The sequence below is a fragment of the Aristolochia californica genome, unplaced genomic scaffold (assembly GCF_029961685.1).
Source record: "Aristolochia californica isolate CCGP_79_NKW_82.1479 unplaced genomic scaffold, dmAriCali1.0.hap1 SCAF_9, whole genome shotgun sequence".
NCBI lineage: Eukaryota > Viridiplantae > Streptophyta > Magnoliopsida > Piperales > Aristolochiaceae > Aristolochia > Aristolochia californica.
In genome coordinates this window covers 28,696,736-28,719,504 of record NW_027182290.1, presented here as the reverse complement: position 1 = coordinate 28,719,504, position 22,769 = coordinate 28,696,736, and the positions used below count along the sequence as shown (strand labels likewise).

The following is a 22,769-nucleotide window of genomic DNA, read 5'->3' as shown; positions in this document are numbered from 1 at the left end:
TTTTGTATTTTTCAAAGACCAAAAATATCTTAATTTTTTATTTACCCATCCTGAACCCTTGACCGAGGCAGGTGAAAGTACCCTTTATTCACCCATGTGGTCAGGAGCAAAGTTTTATTTGAGTTACCATAGTCTTTGAGAGCACAAGGCAACAGAGAAAAGAAAGAAAAATAGCTTCAACCCATCTGTTGAAAAGCTTAGCAAAAGAGAAGACATTATACATCCAAATTAAGAATGTTTACAACGTATCTGTATAACAGACATTTTTCATAGTCGTTCGACCTATTTGAGAACAATGGCCGCAGATATAAATGAATTCAACTTGAAGCTTTTGACACACAGGTAACAAGACCCCACTTACAGAACCTCATCGTCTTGATGAGAGCTCCCCAATCCAGTTTCAAGAGGCAATGATGGAGGGGTTCCAGGAGGAATGCAAGCAGCACCGTTCTCTCCAGCACATATACATAGAGCTTCAGCATCTCTTAGGGTCCCATCAAGTTCAATGCTCCCACTCAGTTCGTTAATGAACTTCAATAATGTGTCGAAATCCATCTGCTCCCCTATGATCTTCTTCCGATATCTCTTCAAAATTGCAACACATACATATAGATGGAAATGTTCTGACAAGTAGTAGGTCCACAAGACCTCCCACACACGCATTATCAAATCATAGCTGAATTCCCTGTAATTAAAAAAACAAAAAACAAAAAAAAACAAAACGGTTTCAGTCGGAATCTAACACTGAAGAGGTGCACCCGCCGTTTGGGTAGGAGAGGAAGGTATGCTACAAAAGAAGACTAACTTAAGGGTTGGCAGAGACAAATCAGTTGCACTAATGGACAATAATAGAACTACTACCGAGGACACACTATCCTAACACAGGAAGAACATGGAACGGAATGACAAGGAATAGATAAACTGTCCCATGCAAATAAGAAAAATCCAAAGGATAAACAGAAGGAATGTTTATCAGTAGTAAATGAAACATGAGAACAGCTACAACCATTACCTTTTAAATTGGATAAGAATCCAGCGGAAGCAAAAGAAATAATTCAAGCAGTCAACCTGCTTGAAGTAATTATGCAATGGGCTGTCCAGTATCTCCACCAACTGCCACAGCAAGTAGCATGTGTTAACATATACACATAAAAATCTCAACGCAAAAAAAACTGAAGGCATTTTCTATTCCAACACGAGAAAGATATTCCCAACTCACACTGCTTTCATGCATTTGAACAACACTTTCATGTCCACCATGTCGTCTCATTGGCTCCACAGAATGTGCATAATAATATACCTTAGCTACTTTTTAAGTGTAAATCCTTAATATAATGCCAGGTTTTCAGTGGACCTCCAACATATTGGCTCTGCTCTCTTTTCTTTTCTTTTATTTCTTTTTTTTTTCTTTTTTTTTTCTTTTTTTTTGTGACGACAGGTGGGCTCCATTATTGGTGTTAAAGCATGGTACTTTATCCCAATATAAAAATCAAAGCATCAGGCAAAACTATTCTTTCTAAATACTTTTAATAATCCACAGTAACTAGCAAGTTACAGTAAGCATATCTAAGGTAACGTCAGATAAAGCTTGTGCAAAAAAGTCAAAACAAGATAACACCTACATAACAAATGTATATAGACAGAGAGAGAGAGAGAGAGAGAGAGAGAGACCTTTGACAATGCGAATAGTTGAGAATGCATGCCATTTTGGTCCCTATTAAAATTTGGTCCTAGACGTTCCATCAGTGCAACGAAGCACCAAAAGGACTCAGCTTCATCCCTCATCACAAACAATATAGGGGCCAAGAGATCACTCATCCCCTGCCAATCAAGGAGAAGCGAAGGTGAAAAATAATTAAAAACTATATGACATGCCACTAATCCAAAGGTATAGACTGTTGAAATAGTAAAGATACAAAGCTTAAGCAAGAAAAATGGTTCTATGACTTCTCCAGCTACATGAGATTTGGTTTTCAAGATGACTTGGGAAATTTGTAAAAGACACTCAGTTCAATAAACCAGGAGTAAATACTAAATCAATACTAAATCATTTGGAAAGGAACAGGATAACGCAACTTCAAAATATAAGCAACTAAAAGTGAATGAAGCAACTAAAATCCTGATTGCAATGATGTACGAAGTGCGAGACTGGAAAAAGTTAATCAACATGGAAATCGTGGGTAAATATAACTCTCTTTAGAATATATATCTATATAAAGACAACCCATGTAAAAGAAAAAACAGATGACAACTTGCACATAAGAGAAACTACAGGTTTATTGGTACATTTATAAGAAGTTAGGTCAGTCCTAAGATGTCACACAGATGCACACATGCACAAGAAAAAGAATAAGAAACAAAAATTAAATACAAAACATAACTTGCACTGCCTCGGACCCATTCTTTGGATCCAAAAAGTGGGTCTTTGGATCAAGGAGTTGTTTTTTCATCAAAAAAACCATTTGGCTATGGTTTCTTAATAGATCTAACCTTCCAAACAAAAGAAAATCACTGATTAGGTGAAGCTACAAAGTGAAGCTCTTTCAAAGAGATTTTTTTTCTCTGAAAAGCAGAGATTTGACATATTCGTTGCATAATTTTACCACCACTTATTTCACAAACTTCGACAATATTCATCAAAAAGAAAAAAAAAGTAATAGTGTCGCCACTGGGACAACTTAATACCTCCGTATTTAAATGGTCAGTGCTAAACTTAAGTAAGAGGCTCATCTTCTAATGTCTGCTTTCAGTCCCACGTAATAAGCAAAGCATTCTAGAACAAGGTCGATTTTTTTTATTTTTTTTATAAATGTAAGGAACAGGACCACTTTTAGCATAACCTTTTACATCAGGGAGCCAAAGAACAGATTTGGCACTATAATGCCTCTTCGTGTAGGCCACCATGGAACCTACCTAGTAAGTGGTGCATCAAATTAGTACTTACAACTACAACATCTAATGTAGGACACAACTAATCCTAAGCTATAGAATACCCTCCTTTAAAAGGACGTATAAAAGTGTTCGAATAGCAATATACATAGGGGTACAACAGTTTTACTAAAAAGCATTCTTAGTTTACTCAATTAGCATTTTTATCATATTTTAAAAAAAATCGACCCACTGAAGTAGCTCTCTAATTGGTCATACAGGCTAACCCTACTATTTTCATTATTCTATCAAATGACACTATTTTCATCAATAAAGTTCAGTTTATTAGCAAAGACATTTTAGTCTTTTACCTTTTTGATACTTCTCATAGAAATACTACCAAACCATGTGATTTTTGCATTTGAAAATCTCTCCTAAAGAAGTTGCAACCAAACTATATTGTTTTTTCCTAGAAAGTAGGAGAAGAAAGCATGAAGAAAGTAGAGAGAGATAGAGATGAAAGAAAACTTGAGAGTGTTGAATGGCACTTGATGGGAGAAAAGATCGCCCTCCTTTTTTTATTCTTCACTTAAATTACTTAAGATCTATTTGCATAAATGTTCCTTTATGGCTCAAATCTCTATAATACACTAGCTAAACATCAGAATAACATGTAATGTGGACTGTAGACTTCTAACAAGAACCCAATCTCACTGACACTCCCACACATTCTACTATTTGATATTTAACACTCCCTCCAGCTGGAGCATATGTGTCTAGAAGCCCCAGGTTGTCACAAAATATCCCAAACTCACGCTTACCCAAAGCTTTAGTGAAGATATCACCAAGTTGGAAACCTGTCCAAACATAGGGGGTAGTAACTTCCTTCTTCATTATAGCACCTCAAATGAAGTGGCAGTCAACCTCTATATGTTTAGTTTGCTCTTAAAACATTGGATTGCTTGCAATGAAAATAATTGCATTGTTTTCACAATACATCGTCATGGGTTCTAGAACATGTAGGTTTAACTCTTGGAGAAAAAATTTGACCCATATTAGCTCACTTATTGTGTGTATTATCTATGCTCTACTTCTATACTGGAGCAGGCCACCACATTTTTGCTCTTACTCTTCCAACTAATTAAATTTTGACCTACAAATACACAATAACCAGTAGCAAACTTTCTATTCAGCGTTGTCCCTATATAATCTATGTCCGAAAATCCACTATTTGTAAATAATTGCGGAGCTCAAAAAACAATCCTTTCCCACGATCCTTTTAAATACTTCAAGATTTTCTAAGCAGCTTTCAAAATAACTTTGCATGGACACTCCAGAAAATGACTCATTGCACTTATAGTAAACGATATATCGGGCAAATAACTATGGCATAAATCAACTTTGCAACCAACCACCGATACACTGCTCTCATCAATGTCTCTATAGGTTTAGCTCTTAGCACACCATACTCCAGTAACATATTTGTAACATACTTCCTTTGGGTTAAGACAATTCCTGCCTTACTCTGAGCAACTTCTATCCCAAGGAAGTACTTGATAAAATCCTAATCTTTGGTTTGAAATTGCTAAGCCAAATGCTCTTTCACTTCTTCAATTCCATTTTTGTCACTTCCTAATAAAATGATATCATCTTCATAGACAATTAACACTACAATTTCAGATAATCTTTTCACAACAAACAGTAAGTGATCAAAATGACTTCTAGAAAAACCAAAGAACATTACTACTTGGCTAAACTTATCAAACAACACTCTAGGACTCTTTGAGTGTATAGATTGCCTTCTTTAATCGGCCCGCTTTCCTAATCTCTCCCTGAGCAACATACCTAATAGGTTGCTCCATATCTAGATCAACATACAAAACAACATTCTTGATATCCAACCAAAACAGGAGTCATCCTCAATCCACTGCTATAGATACAAGGATTTTGGAGGTCAATCTGGCTAAATGAGAGAGTCTCAAACACATCTACTCCATAAGTCTAAGTAGGCTACCAGTTTGGTCTTTATACTTGTCAATAGAATCGTTGGCTTTATATTTCATAGTATATACCCAGTGACACCCCACAACTACAGCTCCAGGAGGCGGATCACATAATATCCATGAGCCACGATCATGTAAAGCCGCCTTCTCAATATCCATAGCTTGTTTCTATTGAGGAGATACTAGGGCATCCTGCATTAAAGAAGGAATAGCACAAGAAGACAAAGACAGCGCAAACTTTTTTGGATTGACCACAAAGAGAATCAAATGACATGAAATGAAAAAGAAGAATGGAACATCCTCAAAAAATATCATATTAGGAGATAAAAATGTTTTTCAAGTTGAAGGACAATAATATTTATATCCCTTTCGTGTATGAAAGTAACCAAGAAACACACATTTGACAACTTGAGTAGACAATTTATCAACAAAGGAACCAAACACATGTACAAAACACACAAAGCCAATGGTACAAGGACTGAGAGAAAACAAATCATCCTTAGGTTTCAATATTTGCACATGATTTTTCCTCCAAGTACAGATGAAGCCGTCCGACTAAAGAAAAACCATGTAATAAGTACGCATCACCCCAACAAAATTTTGGGAGATGCATATTAAGTAGCATAGTATGAGCAACTTCCAAAAGATGATGATTTTTCATCTGCTATGCACTTTGTTGTGAAGTGAATACACATGAAAAGTAGGTGAATTATTCAACGAGTCTGAGAAAAAGAATCAAATTTCTAATTCATAAAATGTATTCCATTATTAGTGTGAAAAATGCGAAAAGACATCTAACTAACTTTTTATTTCATTATAAAAATTATGAAATACATTGAATACTTCAAATTTCACTCATAGGAGATATACCCAAGTAGAAGGGCTGAAATCATCAATGAAGGAAACAAAAATATGTATAACCACAAACATTAGGAACTGGACAAGGTCCTCATACATTAGAATGTACCATCTCAAATAGACTACTACTTTTTGTTTGACTCAAAGGAGATGAAGTCTAGTGATGTTTCCCAAGTTGACACGACTCATACTAAAACAATAATTTGGATGGTAATTCTAGAAATAACTGAATCAACTCTGTTGGAAAAGGATGTCCTAACCATAGATGTCATTGGAAGGGACGACAACATGAAATATGGACGAAGTTTGTTGTGGTGAGCTTTCCAAGTGATAAAATCCCTCTCTCATGCCTTGAATTAACATTCTCCTCATAGTGAGATCCTAAAACACATAATGAGTAGGATAGAATGTTACTGAGCAATTCATAAATGTCGTGAGTGACTAATTGAAAAACGATTAATAGGAAACTTTGGAACAAATATTATAGATTTTAATGACATAGAGGATGTAGGCTGAATTTCGCCTACTCTATGAACAACAGAAACAAACCCATAAGCAATGGTAACTTGTTTAAAGGAAGATGATGGATTAAATTTTGTGAAACAAGAGGACATACCTAACATGTCTGATAATGCTCTAGAGTAAATAACCAAGGAAGAAATGGGACTCAGATATAAGGCAGACATATCTGAATTGGCAAAAATGGTTGTAGGAAGTGTAGGTTGAACTATAGATGTAGATGAGAAGTATATTGAGGTCAACTGAACAATTCGTTAAGCTAGCTGCTGAATAGTAGAGTTGGTTCATGCTGATTTACTAAACTTGCCCTAGTACTTATCTGAAACATGATTGGTGCATCCACAATAAACAAACTATCTTTAACCTTTGCCATCACCATGGCCTCTACCTCTACCAGACCCATCCACAACATCTGCCCTATTATTTCAACCACGACCTTGTACAGATTTTGACTGCCCTTGAGTATTAAGGACAACTATATCAACCCCTTTAGCTTCTTTGCCATCTTTTGATGTTACTATTGTCTCTGCACGCATTACCCAATTGAATGCTTTGGAGAGTTATAGAATGTTGTCTGAGGCAAGTAACTAGGCTCGAATTGCAGCAAATTCTGGTCCCAAACCATCCAACAATTTTGCTACATGGATCTGCCCTTGTTGTTTTCTAAGTTCTTTTTGTGGTGAAAGGATGAAAAATGTTAATCTCTTGCAAAATGCTCTACGATTCATTGTGATAATCAGTTACTGTCTTTTCACCTCTGTTAGGGCTAAAATATTTTGCTTACAATTCATAAACTCTAAAGAGATTACTCTCCTGTGCATATAAAGCTCCAAGAGCATTCATATTTCCCTGTTGTTTCATAATTCATAATCTGACTTCTCAACTTAAAGTTCATATTATTGAATAACCAGGTCAAAAAGTGGTTATTCTCTATTTTCCAATCATTTATAGTAGAAACCACTAGATCATCTCTAATATATTCAGATTTCCTTTTAGCTTTGAGATAAATTCATATTGACTTGAACCAACTTAAATAATTTTGACCATTTAGTTTCTCCATAGTGATAATAATAGTGTTTTTCCCTTCCAAACTCTCAAACTCTCTTGTAGGAGTAATTATCTCACCAAAACCAGCCATAAATGATAAAAACAATCAACACAACAATGATAGATAGCAAACACAAATCGATGCCTTTGTAGGCAGTGTAGGCCCCACTTCAACAATCAAGGTTTTGAACCAAAAACTCCACTCCAAGCACAATCATGCGAATCCAATGTCAATAAGACCAATGGCACCCTAAACAAGAGAAATTTCTCCAAAATTTGGCTGACGCTAGCCTTTCTATAGATTATGCAAGCACCAAACACAAGATTGGGACCCTGCACACACTTCAATTAGGACAACCCCCAAGCACAACCCTCTTGGGGCACTAATTAAACATATAACTACACAATTGGTAATACAAGCCATCAACCCTAGGGTTATGACACAAAAAGAAGTGGAAAAAATCTAACACTGACTTTTGATCAGTAGTAAACTCTGAAATCCCTTTTCCTGGAGAGTGAAAACATCAAAGAAGAAGGAATAGAGTGTTTAACAAGCTCTGAATCACGATTTTATTGCTCTGATACCATGAAAAAAGAACAAAAAGATGAGAGAGATGAGAAGAAAGGAAGAAGAAGAAAAAATAAAAAAGAGATGAGAAGAAAGGAAGAAGAAGAAAAAAGGAAAAAGAGGTTAGAAGAAAGGAAGAAGAAGAAAAAAGAAAGAGAGAGATGAGAGAAATTTTGAGGGTGTTCAATAGCGCTTAATGATGGAAAACCCTGACCCCCGTTTCTTTTTATTCTTCACTTAAAAGTGACTTGATGTTTGCCTACATAAATACCCCTTATGACTCAAATCTCTATAATTTTTTTTTATGGAATGTGTGAATATTTATAAAAAGAGGAAGAAATACAACCTATAGAGAGGGGCCATCCTCCACAATGAGGCTTTGGAGGGATGAACCCCTTTTAGCATGGTGGTCCACCAAGTGATTGGCGGATATGGGGGTGTATGTCCATATACAATTCAGGTAAGAGGATATATTACGAATTTCAAAAAAAATATCCCAGTGCCGCCATGGGGGCATCCGCTTAGCACACCAGTTAATGAGAACCTTCAAATCTCTATAATTCACTAACTACATATCAAAATAACATGTAAACTGGCCCATAAACTTATGACAATAACTGAATCTTGCTGACACTCCTATAGACTTATATAGAATATATAAAATGACCAAAATACCCCTACTTGATATTTAACACCATAAGAAAGCTTTTTGGTAAGGCCTTCTAAAGAATGCTTACCAAAGAGCCAGGCCAAAGACAACCTCAGCCTTCATTTGCATGCTACAAAATAACATCTTTGAAAATGTGGACAGAATCAGTAGGTAAATATAAGATTCTAGTCAAGCCACCAACAAATAAGGGTACAAAGTATAATGCAAGCAAAAGTAAAGGAAGACCAGACAAGCATAAAAGTTACAGAATATACAAGTCCAATATAGTTATTTAGAGATTCATTATCAATATACTTCCATACAGTGTAAAACTCGAAATAAAAAAAATATTAAAAGAAGCTACCTGACAGTAACCCAGGTCAAAGTTGTAGAATGAGTACGTCAACAGTATATCATGTAACAGTGCTACATTTGGATTGTCATCTCCATCATAGAAGGAGATTGATCGATCTGTTCTTACCTTGAAATTTTTGAAAAGAAACAAAATGAATAGGATGTAATGCAAGAAACTTTGAAATTCAAACTTAACCATAGAAAAAGAATTCAAAAATCTGTCAATACCACATCCTTCTCAATGAGGCCCCTTCTTTCCTTAAATTTAGTGAATCTCTTAGCTTGTTCTTCCGAGATACTCTGCACAAAAAAAGAGAGATACTTCTCAAATACAAGTTAGAAATGCAAAGAAAAGATCATTGAGCAACTTCCATTCCTCCTGAATACGACCTTATCTTAATTTCATCCTTATGTTATTAGTTCATCAGTTACTAGCTAGAAGTTCAGAGGTAACAGAGAAGTTCAGCTAATTGTTCTTAGAAGACTCAAGATATCTCTTTTGATGTATAGCTTTAGCAAGACTATATCGTTTTAAAAAACTTTCCTTTTAAGGTAAATTATCAGCTTTAGAAGTATTAGATATCCCTCCTCTTTCTTAATAAAATTCTCATATTTTTTCAAAAAAGATAAAGCATCTGCTAGATAAACCATCTAACGAAGGCAACTGATGATATACTAGGTTTTTTTGTCTGCATTATAGCAGGTTTACACCCGGTTAGCCCCTGAGCCTAGGGGAAAATTCAACTTCAGATGACCAAGTAGAAACCCCCATGAGACCAATAAGCCACAGTCCAAGTCTCAAATAAGGATACCATTGCAAGAAAGACAGGGTATAAAACAGAACAGATAGATAGTGCTTTAATCAAAGTTTATTAGATGCTAGGTAGACAAATTGGATTTTTCAAAGGGGAAACATCACGTGCAGTCCAGTAACCATAAAATTCAGTTACTTAAAATCAGCAATTGACACTAAATATTGCTACTGGTGTTTGTTTTGTTACATGTTTCGTTGGGAGATATGATGAAACAAAAGGAAATTCTATAAGTCTCACAGACCAGTGGGGAGGGGAGAGGGGAAGAGAAGAAAAGAAATAAGACAGTGAGTGGGAGGAGAAAATAAGCCATCACCTTATCTTGGCTTTTTCTTCGCTCTACTATGTGTACAACTCTATGAAATATACTTCATAGATGAAAAGTCGAGAAAAAAATAACTTCTTTACTTTGATGAAATTTCATATTTTCTGAAAGACTCATAAAAAGCACAGAACAGTAAAAATCCAAGCAATTCCATAAATTTCCAGAATCTGTTTTTCTCTCACTTTGAAAGAAGTTTCTTCCCTAATTGACTGACATAGATAAAACCTCCATCTTCAGAGAAAAGGCAAATTGGAGACAACATCTTCGGCATAATCTAAATGATATTGAAGCTTTGGAGATTAGTGAGCTTATTCATAAGCTGGACAGCATATATCTTAAAACCTCTAAGCCAGATAAGCTCATATGGTGTTCTGAATCTGATGGGGAATTCACTGTATCTTCATACTACAATCTTACTGCTTCTAATACTTCCACCATTAATCCTGCTTCTACTGCATGGAAATTCACGGGTCCTCCAAAAGCTCCATTTTTCTTATGGAGTGTCTTACATGGAAAGATTCTCACCTGTGACAATCTGATTCACCGCAGACCAAATATTGAAAATCCTCTTAATGTGTTAGGTGGAATGGAGGAGGAATCTATCAACCATTTAATTCTTCATTGCAATTTTTCTTGGCGATTTTGGAACAACTTTTTCAGCTTATCAATATTTCTGGATGTTTTCCAGCCTCCTTTACAGAATTCATATCAAGCTGTTATGGGAATAATTTACCTGCCCTCGGTAGAATTATGCTACATGCATGTATTGTTCTAATCTCTTGGCACATACGGACTGAGAGGAACTATTAACTCTTTCAGCAAAATTCTTCTTCATGGATGCAACCAGTGTAACTGATTTCGTTCAAGATCATTCAATGGTTGCAACCGTTACATGCATGTATTGTTCTAATCTCTTGGCACATATGGACTGTGAGGAACTATAGGCTCTTTCAGCAAAATTCTTCTTCATGGATGCAACAAGTGAAGCTGATTCCATCCAAGATCATTCAATGGTTGAAATCATTGGACTTGGTCAATGATGGGATGCAGTATCTGATCTTCACTCTATAATTACTCTTAAGCATGTTGAATGGTCTCCTCAGATCCATTCATCATAAAACTCAATTTTGATGGATCATCCATTGGTAATCCAGGACCTTCAGGTATTGGAGGCATTTTCAGAAATTCATTGGGTGATATTTTAGCATCCTTCTCTGGTCCTATTGGTATTGCAGACTCTACATTAGCTGAACTTCTTACTCTTCCCCAAGGTCTTAAAAAATTTCAAGAGAAATTTTAGGGGTTTCTTCATGTTGAAGGAGATTCTAGGAGTGTGATTTGCTGGAATTAAGAAAATTAGCTTCCTCCTTGGCATCTTTGGCATTATTTTTACGAGATCCAAGATCTCACTTCTTTTGTATGTAAATGGAGTCATGTTTCTAGATCAGCTAATAGATTAGCTGATTCTTTTGCTAAAGAGGGGGTCTCCATTCAGCCTCTTATTTTTAGGGATTCCCCAAGTTGATGTTGTTGTAGTTTTTTTTTCCTTTTGGCTTATTAAATTGTGCACATTTACACCTTTTACTCAAAAAAAAAAAAAAAAAAAAAAGTTGTGCACATTTTCGAAAAAAAAAAAGAGAGGACAAAACCTGAACCTTGAGATTCTTCTTAATTAACCAAAAACTAGGGAGTAGAAGGACAAGATCTCCACAGCCTTAGACCCCGTTTCAAGTCTAAATGGAAGCTTTAGATCCTTACATTGGCAAACAAGAGCAAGAGAGATAGAGAGAAAGAGAGATTCAAAAGCCACCCAGTGCCCAGACATTTGTCTCTTTTAATCGCTGCCTTTTTTGTTTCAAAGGTATGCAGTCACTACATTTTAAGCTCCATTTTTTTAATACAACCAGAAATACATTTTATTAAGAAAGAGGGAAATAGAAACTCTGGTCAAGGGAGAAGACAGTACACTCAAAAAATCAGAACAATAACTGTAAACCATTACAACTGCTAAACCAGAGGTTAATCTAGTGGTAAAGTGTTTGCGACTCGAAGATGAAGCTCCTCTTCATCATTATTCACGCTGATTTGTAGATGTGAAACATGTTTTTAAGTAGAAGTCCAGCTCAAGAAGTAAACTTGTTAGATGACATAGTTATGTTCGAATTGAAGCATAGAGATCTATTGTGTAGAAAAAAATCACACATTGATAAATGACTAGCCATAGTCCTTTGTAAATATTCTCTTGTTAATATATATACATCTTTTTCAAAAAATAAAAAATTAATAAATGACTAGCCACTCAGAAGGCTTATTGCTCAACTCTATAACCCATTAACTTTTCTTAACACTTTTCAATGTGGGACAAGTTTTCCCCTCAACAAGGTCAAATCTCTTGATTTTTTCTCTTTGTTGTCTTTGTAATGGAATATTTCATTTTGGCAACAATGACTTAATTAAAAATAAGAAAATGTCTACAAGGAAAACAGAAGTCCCAAGGATTGGGAAGGTACTACTACATTTTTTGTTTAAAATTAATTTCTTGCAAACAGGAAGCAGCCATTAAAAAACAAGGAATAAAATAAAGTATTTCTCATTAGTCTGGACATGACTATTATCCAATAAAAGAAATTCTTAAGTGTACAGTTATACAAATTATGTACTAGACACCTTAGTTAAGTATGAGCATCAAATTATAACATACTCATTAGGCAGCCCAGAAGCTTTCCTAACTTAACTAAAACAAGTACAACACATCATGTATAGACATATGTAAAGTCTCACTTCTACATTACATATCTTTCACAAGTTATCAAGGAAACCCACATTACAGAATTAACAACAAAATGCCAGGCAAAGAAAAGGGACATTTTATAACAGAACTATATACATATTTAACGGCAGTTTATCTATAGAAGTTGGACACTGTCCATCCCAAAACAACTAGGTCTCCCAACTCCAAGCCAAAGATCTCCCAAGCATAATTGACGTGAGCCTAATTGCCTACTAATAACCCTCTCATGTTAAGATAATTAGCTTGAGACATAAAGCATACATACAGGCCATAGAAAATGGAAAATTTACCCACCAAACTCCCCCTCACATCTAACACCAAATTCAGCTAAAAACATGGAGAACATATAGACGAGCCACAATACAAAACAAACCTGGGTCAGGATCCACTCTGCTATATTCAGAATCTATCTCAAACTGACTAGCCAAATTCAGGATGTATTTTCCCATTCAAAGACCCCATTAATACACAGAAAACTAACCTAAGACAAGAGAAGATGCATAGGCCACAAAGAGGTTTTATCCACCAACATTATCCAAACTAAGAAGCACCCAAAAGCACTCCATAGGTACAGAGAAAAAATACCGAACGTTAATTTTTAAAAGAAACTAATGAATTTAAACACACAAGTTCAAACTACAATGCTTAACACATAAAGGGCAACAATAAGATAAAGTTATATTGGAAGGAACAAAGTCAAGGTTCTAAGAAGTGTCTGCAAGTTAAATCAATCTTTGAGCCAACAGTGGATGAAAATAGATACCTTCCACTGACATTTGATAGTTTCATACTCAGACTTCTTAGTGGCAGATAAATATTCCCTTTCAGCATAAGTTGAATCATAAGCATGGAAACCCAACAAGAATTTCCAAACCTGCGAAGAATTTCAAAACTCATAAATAATATGTCGAAGTGACGACAAGCATAATTTAACTTAGAAGCAAACCTCTTTCCGTAGACCATGCTCCACTCCACCATAGAATATTCTCTTCCTTAACGCATTTGGATCCATTATCCTTCCTTCAGAATCCAAGAAAATAGTCCACTGTGTAGTGGTCCAGACATGAGCAAAACAGACAATGTGGTACAATATTTACTAGTAAGAAGTCTGTACCTCATCAAATCCCAAAGGAGGTTGTCGCGGTTTGCCCCAAACCAATGACATTTTATCAACCTGCCGAAAACAAAACAACATAACCAACAGTGTCATCCAGAAATATCTCAGAACAGCTATACACAGAGGAATTTAGTAATTCTGCCAATTGCCAAGCAATTAGCAAGTTTTGACATAATAATATTGAACGATAACAGCCATACTTTTTTTTAATGAAACCACAACCATACTTATGACAGCAATTACAATAATAATGATGAAGAACAACTTGACTGTGATGAACGGTGTGCAAGAGGGTATCGGGGGGAGCTATTGTGGGGTTGCAAAACTTTCTCAGAGGATGAGAGATCCTCCAGTGCACATGTAACGGGAAAAAAAAAAGGATCTTTATGTGGAACTTGGAGTTGCAAGGTCAGGATAGACTAGGGTTCAAGGTTGTAGGGTGGGCTGGAGAGAGAGAGAGAGAGAGAGAAGGGGGGGGAGGCGTCCTTGGATATGAGGGAAGTAGAGCCAAGAAGGATAGTAGTTGTAGGCATGTAGGAGTTTTAATGGGAAGGGATTTAAGGAGTTGAGTGAAGTGGGACTTTTGGAAGAATAAAGGGATGAAGTTTGAGGTAAAAGGGATTCTCTAGAGTTCTAGGGTGACTAGGGGCATGCTAGAGAGAGAGACAGGAATCCTGAGGGAGATAGGAGAGTACTAGAGTGGAGGTTAGAGTCTTCTAGAGAGAACTCGTAATGGCTATGAGAGGGCTGGGTGGTTGTGGCTGTGAGGTGGTGAAAGAGGAAAATCTTGTGGAGATGGCAATGGACAGGAAAGCTCATGGGGACCAAGAGAGATATAGGTGGGCAGAGGGTGGTAGACAGGAGTTGGTTGTCGAGCTCGGAAGCTATCAGGGGTTAGTACCCTTGCATCAAGGGTTAGCCACCTTGTGACTTATTAACCATGGTCAATTACCTTGGGGTGGAATAAGCCTAAAATTGTATTTGATTGAAGTTGGATGCAAATGGCTCGGACAGCCTACAATTAAGAGACAAAGCAAGCAGAGTCCCAATAGCACTCATGAAACATCCTCCTTCCTTAAGACTCATTAGATCAATGAACTACTCTTTCTAGACCCCTGCTTAAAACACTTCTTTTTTGGCTTAGACACCCTACTGAAACTCTAGTTCTACCACAGGGGCAAACTCTTCCTACCTAACTAGGCCATGCATAGGCAGATCTCCTAGTCAGCTACCCATCCCACATGGCCAACATAACCGGCCCCGGACACAATCTGGGGTCATAACATTGACATGCAGATGTTAGAAGGATAGGATACAAGTACTACTTGAGCATATTTGGTATGACGAAACTCTTAATATAAACCACTATCGATCACAAGAATAACTTGTCAATCTAATTTTTTTTTTCCCTTTTAATGTTATAATGACTTCTTTCTTGGAAAAAAGTCATAATCAGGATTAACTTCATCACAGCTCATGACCACAGTAAATTAAACTAAACTAAACTAGTATTAGATCATGCAACATGCACCAACCGGGATTGAGTCAAAGGGCCCCATACAACACCTGTTCCCTCTTTTTAATGGACAATCAAGATCATAAGTGAATATTACAACAAATTAATTAAGTAAAACCCCCTCAAACAAACTTTACCAGACGATGAACAGTACAACTCACAGTAGTCATAAAAAGCAAAACAATGAACAGCTAGAACCATTAAAAAAAGAACCAATGTAACCTAATATTGTATACCCTAATGAAATAGAAAGCATAAGAAAATAAATGAATGACTTAGATTCAATTTGGAACTGTATTTAGAATTCTTTGAGCAACTACAACTGCAACAACAACAAAAACAACAGAACCTACTACACTGTCAAAGAGAAAACATGAAACAATGATAACACTCATACTTTTGGGTCTTAGTTTTGCATATTATGTGAAGATTATAACTTTATTTCAGAACTTTCTTGTAATCAAATAAAAAGTTCTTGAAAGTAAAATATGCTTTTTATAGTAAAAAAATCTTGAAATGTTTATGACATAGACATACTACAAATGGAAATCCCTAGTGAGACTTGAAACCAGGACCTCAAGCAAGAAAGACCCATGCAGCCATTGTGCCAAAGGCTCAATCCACTTCAAAAACATTTTTTTTGGCTTTGTTGTACTTAATTTCGCAAATTTAACGCCACTCTTGGTTACAAGTTTAATAGATCATACCATTATGTTAGGATTTATCCTCATTCGGAAAAGAAAATACAAATGTCCTTTTTTTGGATTTCATTAACTCATATGGAGGAGAAATAAACAACTTTTTCTAGCAGTAGTTATCATAGGGTTCAAGATTTTCTGTGATGACAACCTTTTTACTGTTCAGGTTATTTAAGACCTTCAGCAAAGATAAAGTTGCACATGACTGTCACAGGACAAAAAAGAAGAAAAAATAGTTACCTCGAAAGGATCTGATGCAACAGGTACAGAATCAAGGGACTGCTGTTTGCTATCAAATCTTTCACTGTCTCTAGTTCCAGGAGCAGACTGACTTTGGGGCTTCCTGTCATTTCCACTAAAAGGATCACTGTGAATTTCACCAAAAAGATGAGAGGTTGTGTCACGTGCAAACTTGGTAACAAGTGAAAATTTCTCCAGCACTTGAATAGAAATATCACGGGCAGGATCATGAACTTTTTGCCGTGAATGTCCCCTATCATTTACAACCTCAGTGATGTTCCCATGATTTTCATCTGATGAAAATGGTGAGATTGGAGGTGTTCCATTTGAAACAGGAACCACCCCAGGAAGCTCAAGAGAGGAGAGGCTTCTCTACAATGGAAGTAGCAAACCAAAGTTCAGTCAAGACAAACAAAAAAGTGAACAACAAGTATATGCAAGAAATGTATTGTACATAGAAGTAAGGTGCAAGTCATAATTCTAAGTTCATGAGATTACCAGATTAGAGGATCAAACCAATTTTAAAACTTCAAAAGCAAGAAATCCAGGAGGTTCCACAAGATACTCTCAAACATTTTTTAATAGTTTGGTCAGACATGAGACATTCACTTGGATGTGGCACCCAAGAAAATGGAACTGAGAACTAATATTGACTTCATTAGTAAGTGATAGAGTGAAGCTTATATTGGCATTATCAACTGGAGACAGGATATGTGCTAAATCAGACAAAATAATCCACTCGGATGGTAAAAGAAATTCAATATTTTGGAAAGAAAATGTTACTCAAAATGACCAGTACCAAAGCTGTGTTAACTAAACTGAACTAATTTGTTAGGACCTAATTTGCATTTCTTCCTCATTCTTCATCTTCTCTGCCAATTTGGTGGTTCACTATCACAGTTATACCTAGGACAATCTGGGCGAAATGTAACCAAGAACTTCTGTTGGAACCTGATTCTGTTGGGGTAATCATTGAACAATCCATACACTACATACTCTTTTGGTCGAGTAAATTTCAGATCTTAGCCACCTCCTCAGGCTCCCTACAAGATAAAGTGGGAGAGATTCTCTTTGTCAACTGCTAGGATGGATTCCTTCACCAGTGGTCCCCTCTTCGGCAAGGTTGGCTAAGTTCAACTTCGAATACAGCTCGCACAACCACTACAAGCCTTCCAGGGTTGGCAATGTGAACCGGAACTGTGATGGTTGCATCTGGAGTTTGTACTCAGCACCAATTAGAATGATATCATGCACTTATTAGAATTCATATCTACACCAGCATATTCTTAGATTCTGTCATTATTGAGGGCAATTCAGTACTTGTTATCACTTAGATATTGACTAGGAATCCCCTCTTGCACCTTCTTCTGATCTATAAGGAGATCTTTGACCTTTTTTGGACACCTTACCATATCCTGGACTCACAAACCCACAGCAGAAATCATATTACTTTTTTTTTTTTGGATTCTTTAGCTCAAGAAGAAGCCTCTCTAAAACACCTTCTTGTTGGGGCTTTATCCTGGGATAATATCATTCTGGTTTGTTATCCTTGATTTTGTTGAACATATTGATGCCCAACTCCATTTTCTTGTTTTTCTTTGTTCTTTGCCTTCGGGCAATGTATCTTCAAAGTGTACCTTGTTCCTTTTCTTTAATGAATTCACTCACCATCATCAAAACAAAACAAAAAAAAAGGGCAACTATCTGGAGTACAAAAGAGTATTCAGGTGCACAATTCAATAAATATTGCACAACAAGGAAAAAACCGACCCACTCCCCCACAAAGATGTCCCCAAATAATACCCCCATGCCCTTGCAGCGTTTATATTTTTTTAAGTCATATTAACAGAAAAAGTTGATATATATGTAAAATTTATTTTAATAAAATATTTTTTTCCACAATTACCCCTCCAAAAAAAATCTTTTATGAAAAAATAAAGCGTAAAATGGTAACAAAACTATGTGAGAGAGAGAAACCTATCCCTGCACAGACCCTGCCCCCCCCCCCCCCCCCCACTCAAAGAAGAAACAACAACCAGGCCTTCCAACAAAGATTATGGATGGTTAAAATGAAAATATAAACAAATTAAAAAATCTACACTTCTGTAGGAGAAAAAAACCTTCAATGTTTTATACGAATTTTAGACAATACACACAAAGAATGGACATAATAGGACAAAACACAACAACTTCATCAGAATTATTGTGTACCTGAAGAGGATCTTGAAGATCATTTACAAGAAAAACATTTGCATCATCTGCAGACCTGAGGATAAACATCAAAGAACACAAGACTTTGTCAATTTGAAGCGCATTAAGAAACATTGAGAGATACCAATAGAAAAAGGACAAATAAGTATAGCAAATGAAATCTTCCGTGCAGTACATTCAGTTGGCAAAGTTATTATTAATTGTTTTCATTATCATCACAGTCCCCCAAGTAGCCTTGGACCAGTTAAATGAATCATTCTTCCTTGTACCAACGTCATTATAAGCCTATATTTATCCCTTACTGAACCCTCAAATGATAACAAACACATGATTGTTATGTTAGAAACTTTGAGATGATAATGATGATGATGATTGAAACTTCCACTCAATGGGCACATCATTAAGAAGTAGCTTAATAGAGGACTTGGTTCAAGTCTCACATATGTTTGTTGGGGCTCTTAATATGAATCGGCTTAATCAATAGCCAGAAAAGAATGATGATGGTTGTGATTGTTGTGGATGATAATCTACTCAACTTGATGCTTGATTCTAGGAATATTTTACACTTGCAATTGGGTAAAACCTTGTTTTTTATGCCACAACTGTTCTACTTGATTCAATATTGAAAGACTTCAAACTCTTTTTTTTTATAGAATAATGAGAATAGCATTAAAGAATAAAGTCCGAGAGTACAAGAGAATAGCCCATAAGGAATGAGGTCAAAGTTACAACAAATGCACACTAAACGATCACAAAAAATCGTATGCAACCCAGCCATAGGAAAACAATCCATCAAAACCAGGAATGGTCGGCCAAGCTGCATCTTCAAGTCATTCATTGTTTCATAATATGCAATATTTCAAACAAATATTCAGATCCATAAGATGATGCAATAATAAAAGGAGCAAATAGGCTTCACTAAAAGAACTAACCTCACAAGAACGACATTTTGTTTTATGGTTGCTAAAAACTCACGGACACCTCCATTGTAAAAATAAAGAGGAGGAAATGCCAGTCCTACATAACAACAGAGCTGTAGCAGTGAATATATTTACCAAATGACCAGGGACAAATTCCCTTTGGCATAGTTGCTTGCTATTATCTATGTCAATGCAAATAAAATTTTAATGAGCTACCAGAGACATATAAAAATTACTATAACGACATGGTTATTTATGCTTTAATAGAGAGATGGGAACGAAGGTAGAACAAACGATTGAAGGCAAGAAAAACATTATCATAACAAAAGCTAAACAATGTAGTCAAAAAAGATCTAGCCCATCAATCAAAGGCCATTAACATGGTGAACAAGCACAAAGCTAGTAGTAGCTATAAGTAAATAATAAAACGTTCCAAAAAGAATTTAGACCCACCTAATGAGAAGACAACAATTATATATTGCAACCAAGAGTAGTGAGTTTAGAACTACCTGATGACAAGACAACAATAATATATTGCCAACCGAGAGTAGGAGTATGCCGTCGAATGGACCGTATATCAGTGAAAGGAACAGCCCGAATAGTGTACAAGTTTCTATCTGCACAAGACAACATTTAAGTAGGTAAAATTGCAAATTAGCAACTCAGTCAGTATCAAAGTTATACATACTTAAACATATTTATAACCTAACCTCTCTCAGGTATCCGAGATTGTGAGCTCTGTCCGAGCCCCGTCGGTTCATAACCTCTTGGGTTCTCTTTATAAGGAATCCATGTCTGTCACCAATAGAGCAGGGTAAAATGTAACAGGGAAAGAAAGAAATGAAATAAATACTAAAAAATAAGAAAAATTAAATCACACCATAAACAAAGAGGTCCCTTGCTTTATCAGTCGCAGTCTACCGCTTATCCTTTCTGACGTATACTGTGTTGGATGAATTGCCACATTATCCTTCAAATAGACCACTTCAGCTCCAGAAGGCACTAACCGACCACTTCTTCTACTAGAATCTCCTCGCGAATTGAACGTGGATCCCTTCGATTATGATCAGGAAACCAAAAAAAAAAAAAAACTCAATCCGCGAGTTTCATACTAGGGCGTTAAATTAATCCATACCAACCAAACGCGAAGGTTCTAGCAGTTCGATTACTTATAGTTACAGAAGATGATTACTTGCTGTACCGATGCGGCATAGTCGGCATCGTCGGAGAGATCGTTCAATTCCGTCTCGTGCATAACTGATTCTGCGGATGCAAGTTCAATAGATGGTTGAGAATTTGGTTGGAGCGAAATAGAAGTCAGAATCAGATGTTAGAATCCAGAAGTAGGGATACTATGCAGACTCTTAGCAGCGAAGAAAGCGCGCCAGAGGCTCGTGTCAAACCATAAAAGAAACGCGTAACCACTCGTGTTGCAAACTCGCTTAAGAAACCGTTTTAGAAGCACTCGAACAGAGCGGTTGCCGGAGCACTAGAAAGTTCAAGTGGAGGCACGGCACCTATTTGTCTTATTATCTGTTAATCCATTTATTTTACTCTTTGATATGATCCAGAAGAAACCACTTCCAAGGCTCGCTCTTTTTTCACTATTTTTAATTAAAATTTATGCTACTTACAAACTTATTTTTATTGTTATTAAAAGTCATGAAACTAAAATTAAAATAAGAAAATCAACAAAAAATAAAAATTATTTAGAATAAGAAAAAGGGTGAGGTCAACTAGTTAAAATGGGTGACAATGTTATTCGACATCATATTTTTATAAAAGTTTAAAATAGGAGAGGGCACTCACCACAATTGACCCATCAATTTAGTTCTATTAGCTAAAATTTACATAAATGATATTTTGGCTCTCTTTTAAACTGGTTGTATTTTCATATACACGATTACAAGCAATCACCCCAAATAGTTGGCTAGATTTTAGCTCTAACAACCTCTTCTATCTAGAATTCGAAGTCCTAGATAAACCTACGAATTAAAATGTGAAAATACAAAAAATAAGAAAAGTTTACATTCTTGTAGTTGATGGAGAGACAATCTTCTCCTCTAAGATCTCCTAGTCTTCAACTTTGAAGCTTAGTTTGAAATGAATTTAGAGCTTGTATGAGTGAATGCAATGAGTGATTTTGAGAGGAATGGAAAAATTGCAAGATTTATGGCACTTGTTCTCTAAAAAATGACTTTGAAAGGGATTTCAAGTATGAAATATTTTGATCGAGATAGGCTTGCCGATAAATATTCATTAACTTCTCAAAGGTACATTTAGTGGGGTATTTATAGTTTCTCTAAGCCAAGTCGCTATTTGCAAAAATTTGACGACACAATGATCAATCAATGTAAATGTATGATCAATCAAACTTGTGTGATGGCTATAGTTTTGTCAAATATTTGGTTGATTGATTGATTGATAGATTGATCAAAAAAAAATTTGTTGATTTTGACAAGTTAAGTTGATCGATCAATGCACATAGACGGATTAATCAATCATTGATCCTCTTGGTTGTGCAATACTGTATGCTTGATCAATGATAAGGGTATGATCGATCATGCAGTATGTCCCTCATTGGTATATTTCTATAAGTTTGATCAATCAATATGATTGATCATGCCTTCTAATTTTTCAATGCTTAGACAAGATTGATTGATTAGTCCATAAGGATTGATTGATCATGCTTTATACATTGTGGCCAAAATTTGTTTGATAGATCAATCACCTTAATTGATCAATCATTAGCAGACAATGATCAATTGTGTCAAAGCAAGGTCACTAATATAGGTTTCAAAGTATGATAAAATTGTTGACTCCCTTCTTGATTTTGATGATAACAAAACTTAATTGATCTAAAAATTGTAATTCAAACATTTTAGATGCATTTCCTTAGGCTTGCATGCTTCAAAAGAAAAAATACATAAGAGAACATATAATGGCTTGCATAATTATAATTTTATGTCATCTCTATGAAAGTTCTCTTTATTTACTTGTCATGTCACCCTACACACATAAGTGTCTTTTAATACTCCCCCTCATGCTAGTGTTTTTAACTTCACTTTGAAAATAATCTTGGTTAAGAAACTCATGTGCTTGAAAATAAATTTCGATCTTGTGTGGCTTGAAAAGAAATTTTGATTGTCTTGCTTTGATTCATCTTCTTCTTGTTCACATCTTGCTCGTAGTCTTCATCTTGTTCTCATCTTGTCTCCTCCTTACTAGGATATTCTAGGCACATAAATTTTTATTACCAAAACACGTGGAATT

The 22,769-nt window shown here is 35.8% G+C and overlaps 1 protein-coding gene across 1 annotated transcript; it reads right to left on the bottom strand.

The window, feature by feature from the left end:
* LOC137940468 (uncharacterized) lies at positions 1-20,914 on the bottom strand. Its single transcript, XM_068785545.1, has 16 exons — positions 20,859-20,914; positions 20,689-20,759; positions 20,377-20,550; positions 20,207-20,291; positions 20,006-20,113; positions 19,509-19,593; positions 18,577-18,631; positions 16,366-16,737; positions 13,909-13,968; positions 13,741-13,839; positions 13,558-13,668; positions 9,095-9,166; positions 8,877-8,993; positions 1,672-1,821; positions 1,013-1,113; positions 1-685 (listed from the first exon to the last, which is right to left on the bottom strand). The coding sequence occupies exons 2-16, from the start codon at positions 20,749-20,751 to the stop codon at positions 358-360; spliced, it is 1,980 nt and encodes a 659-aa protein (XP_068641646.1). The 5' UTR covers positions 20,752-20,759; positions 20,859-20,914; the 3' UTR covers positions 1-357.
* Positions 20,915-22,769: the final 1,855 nt, after the last annotated feature.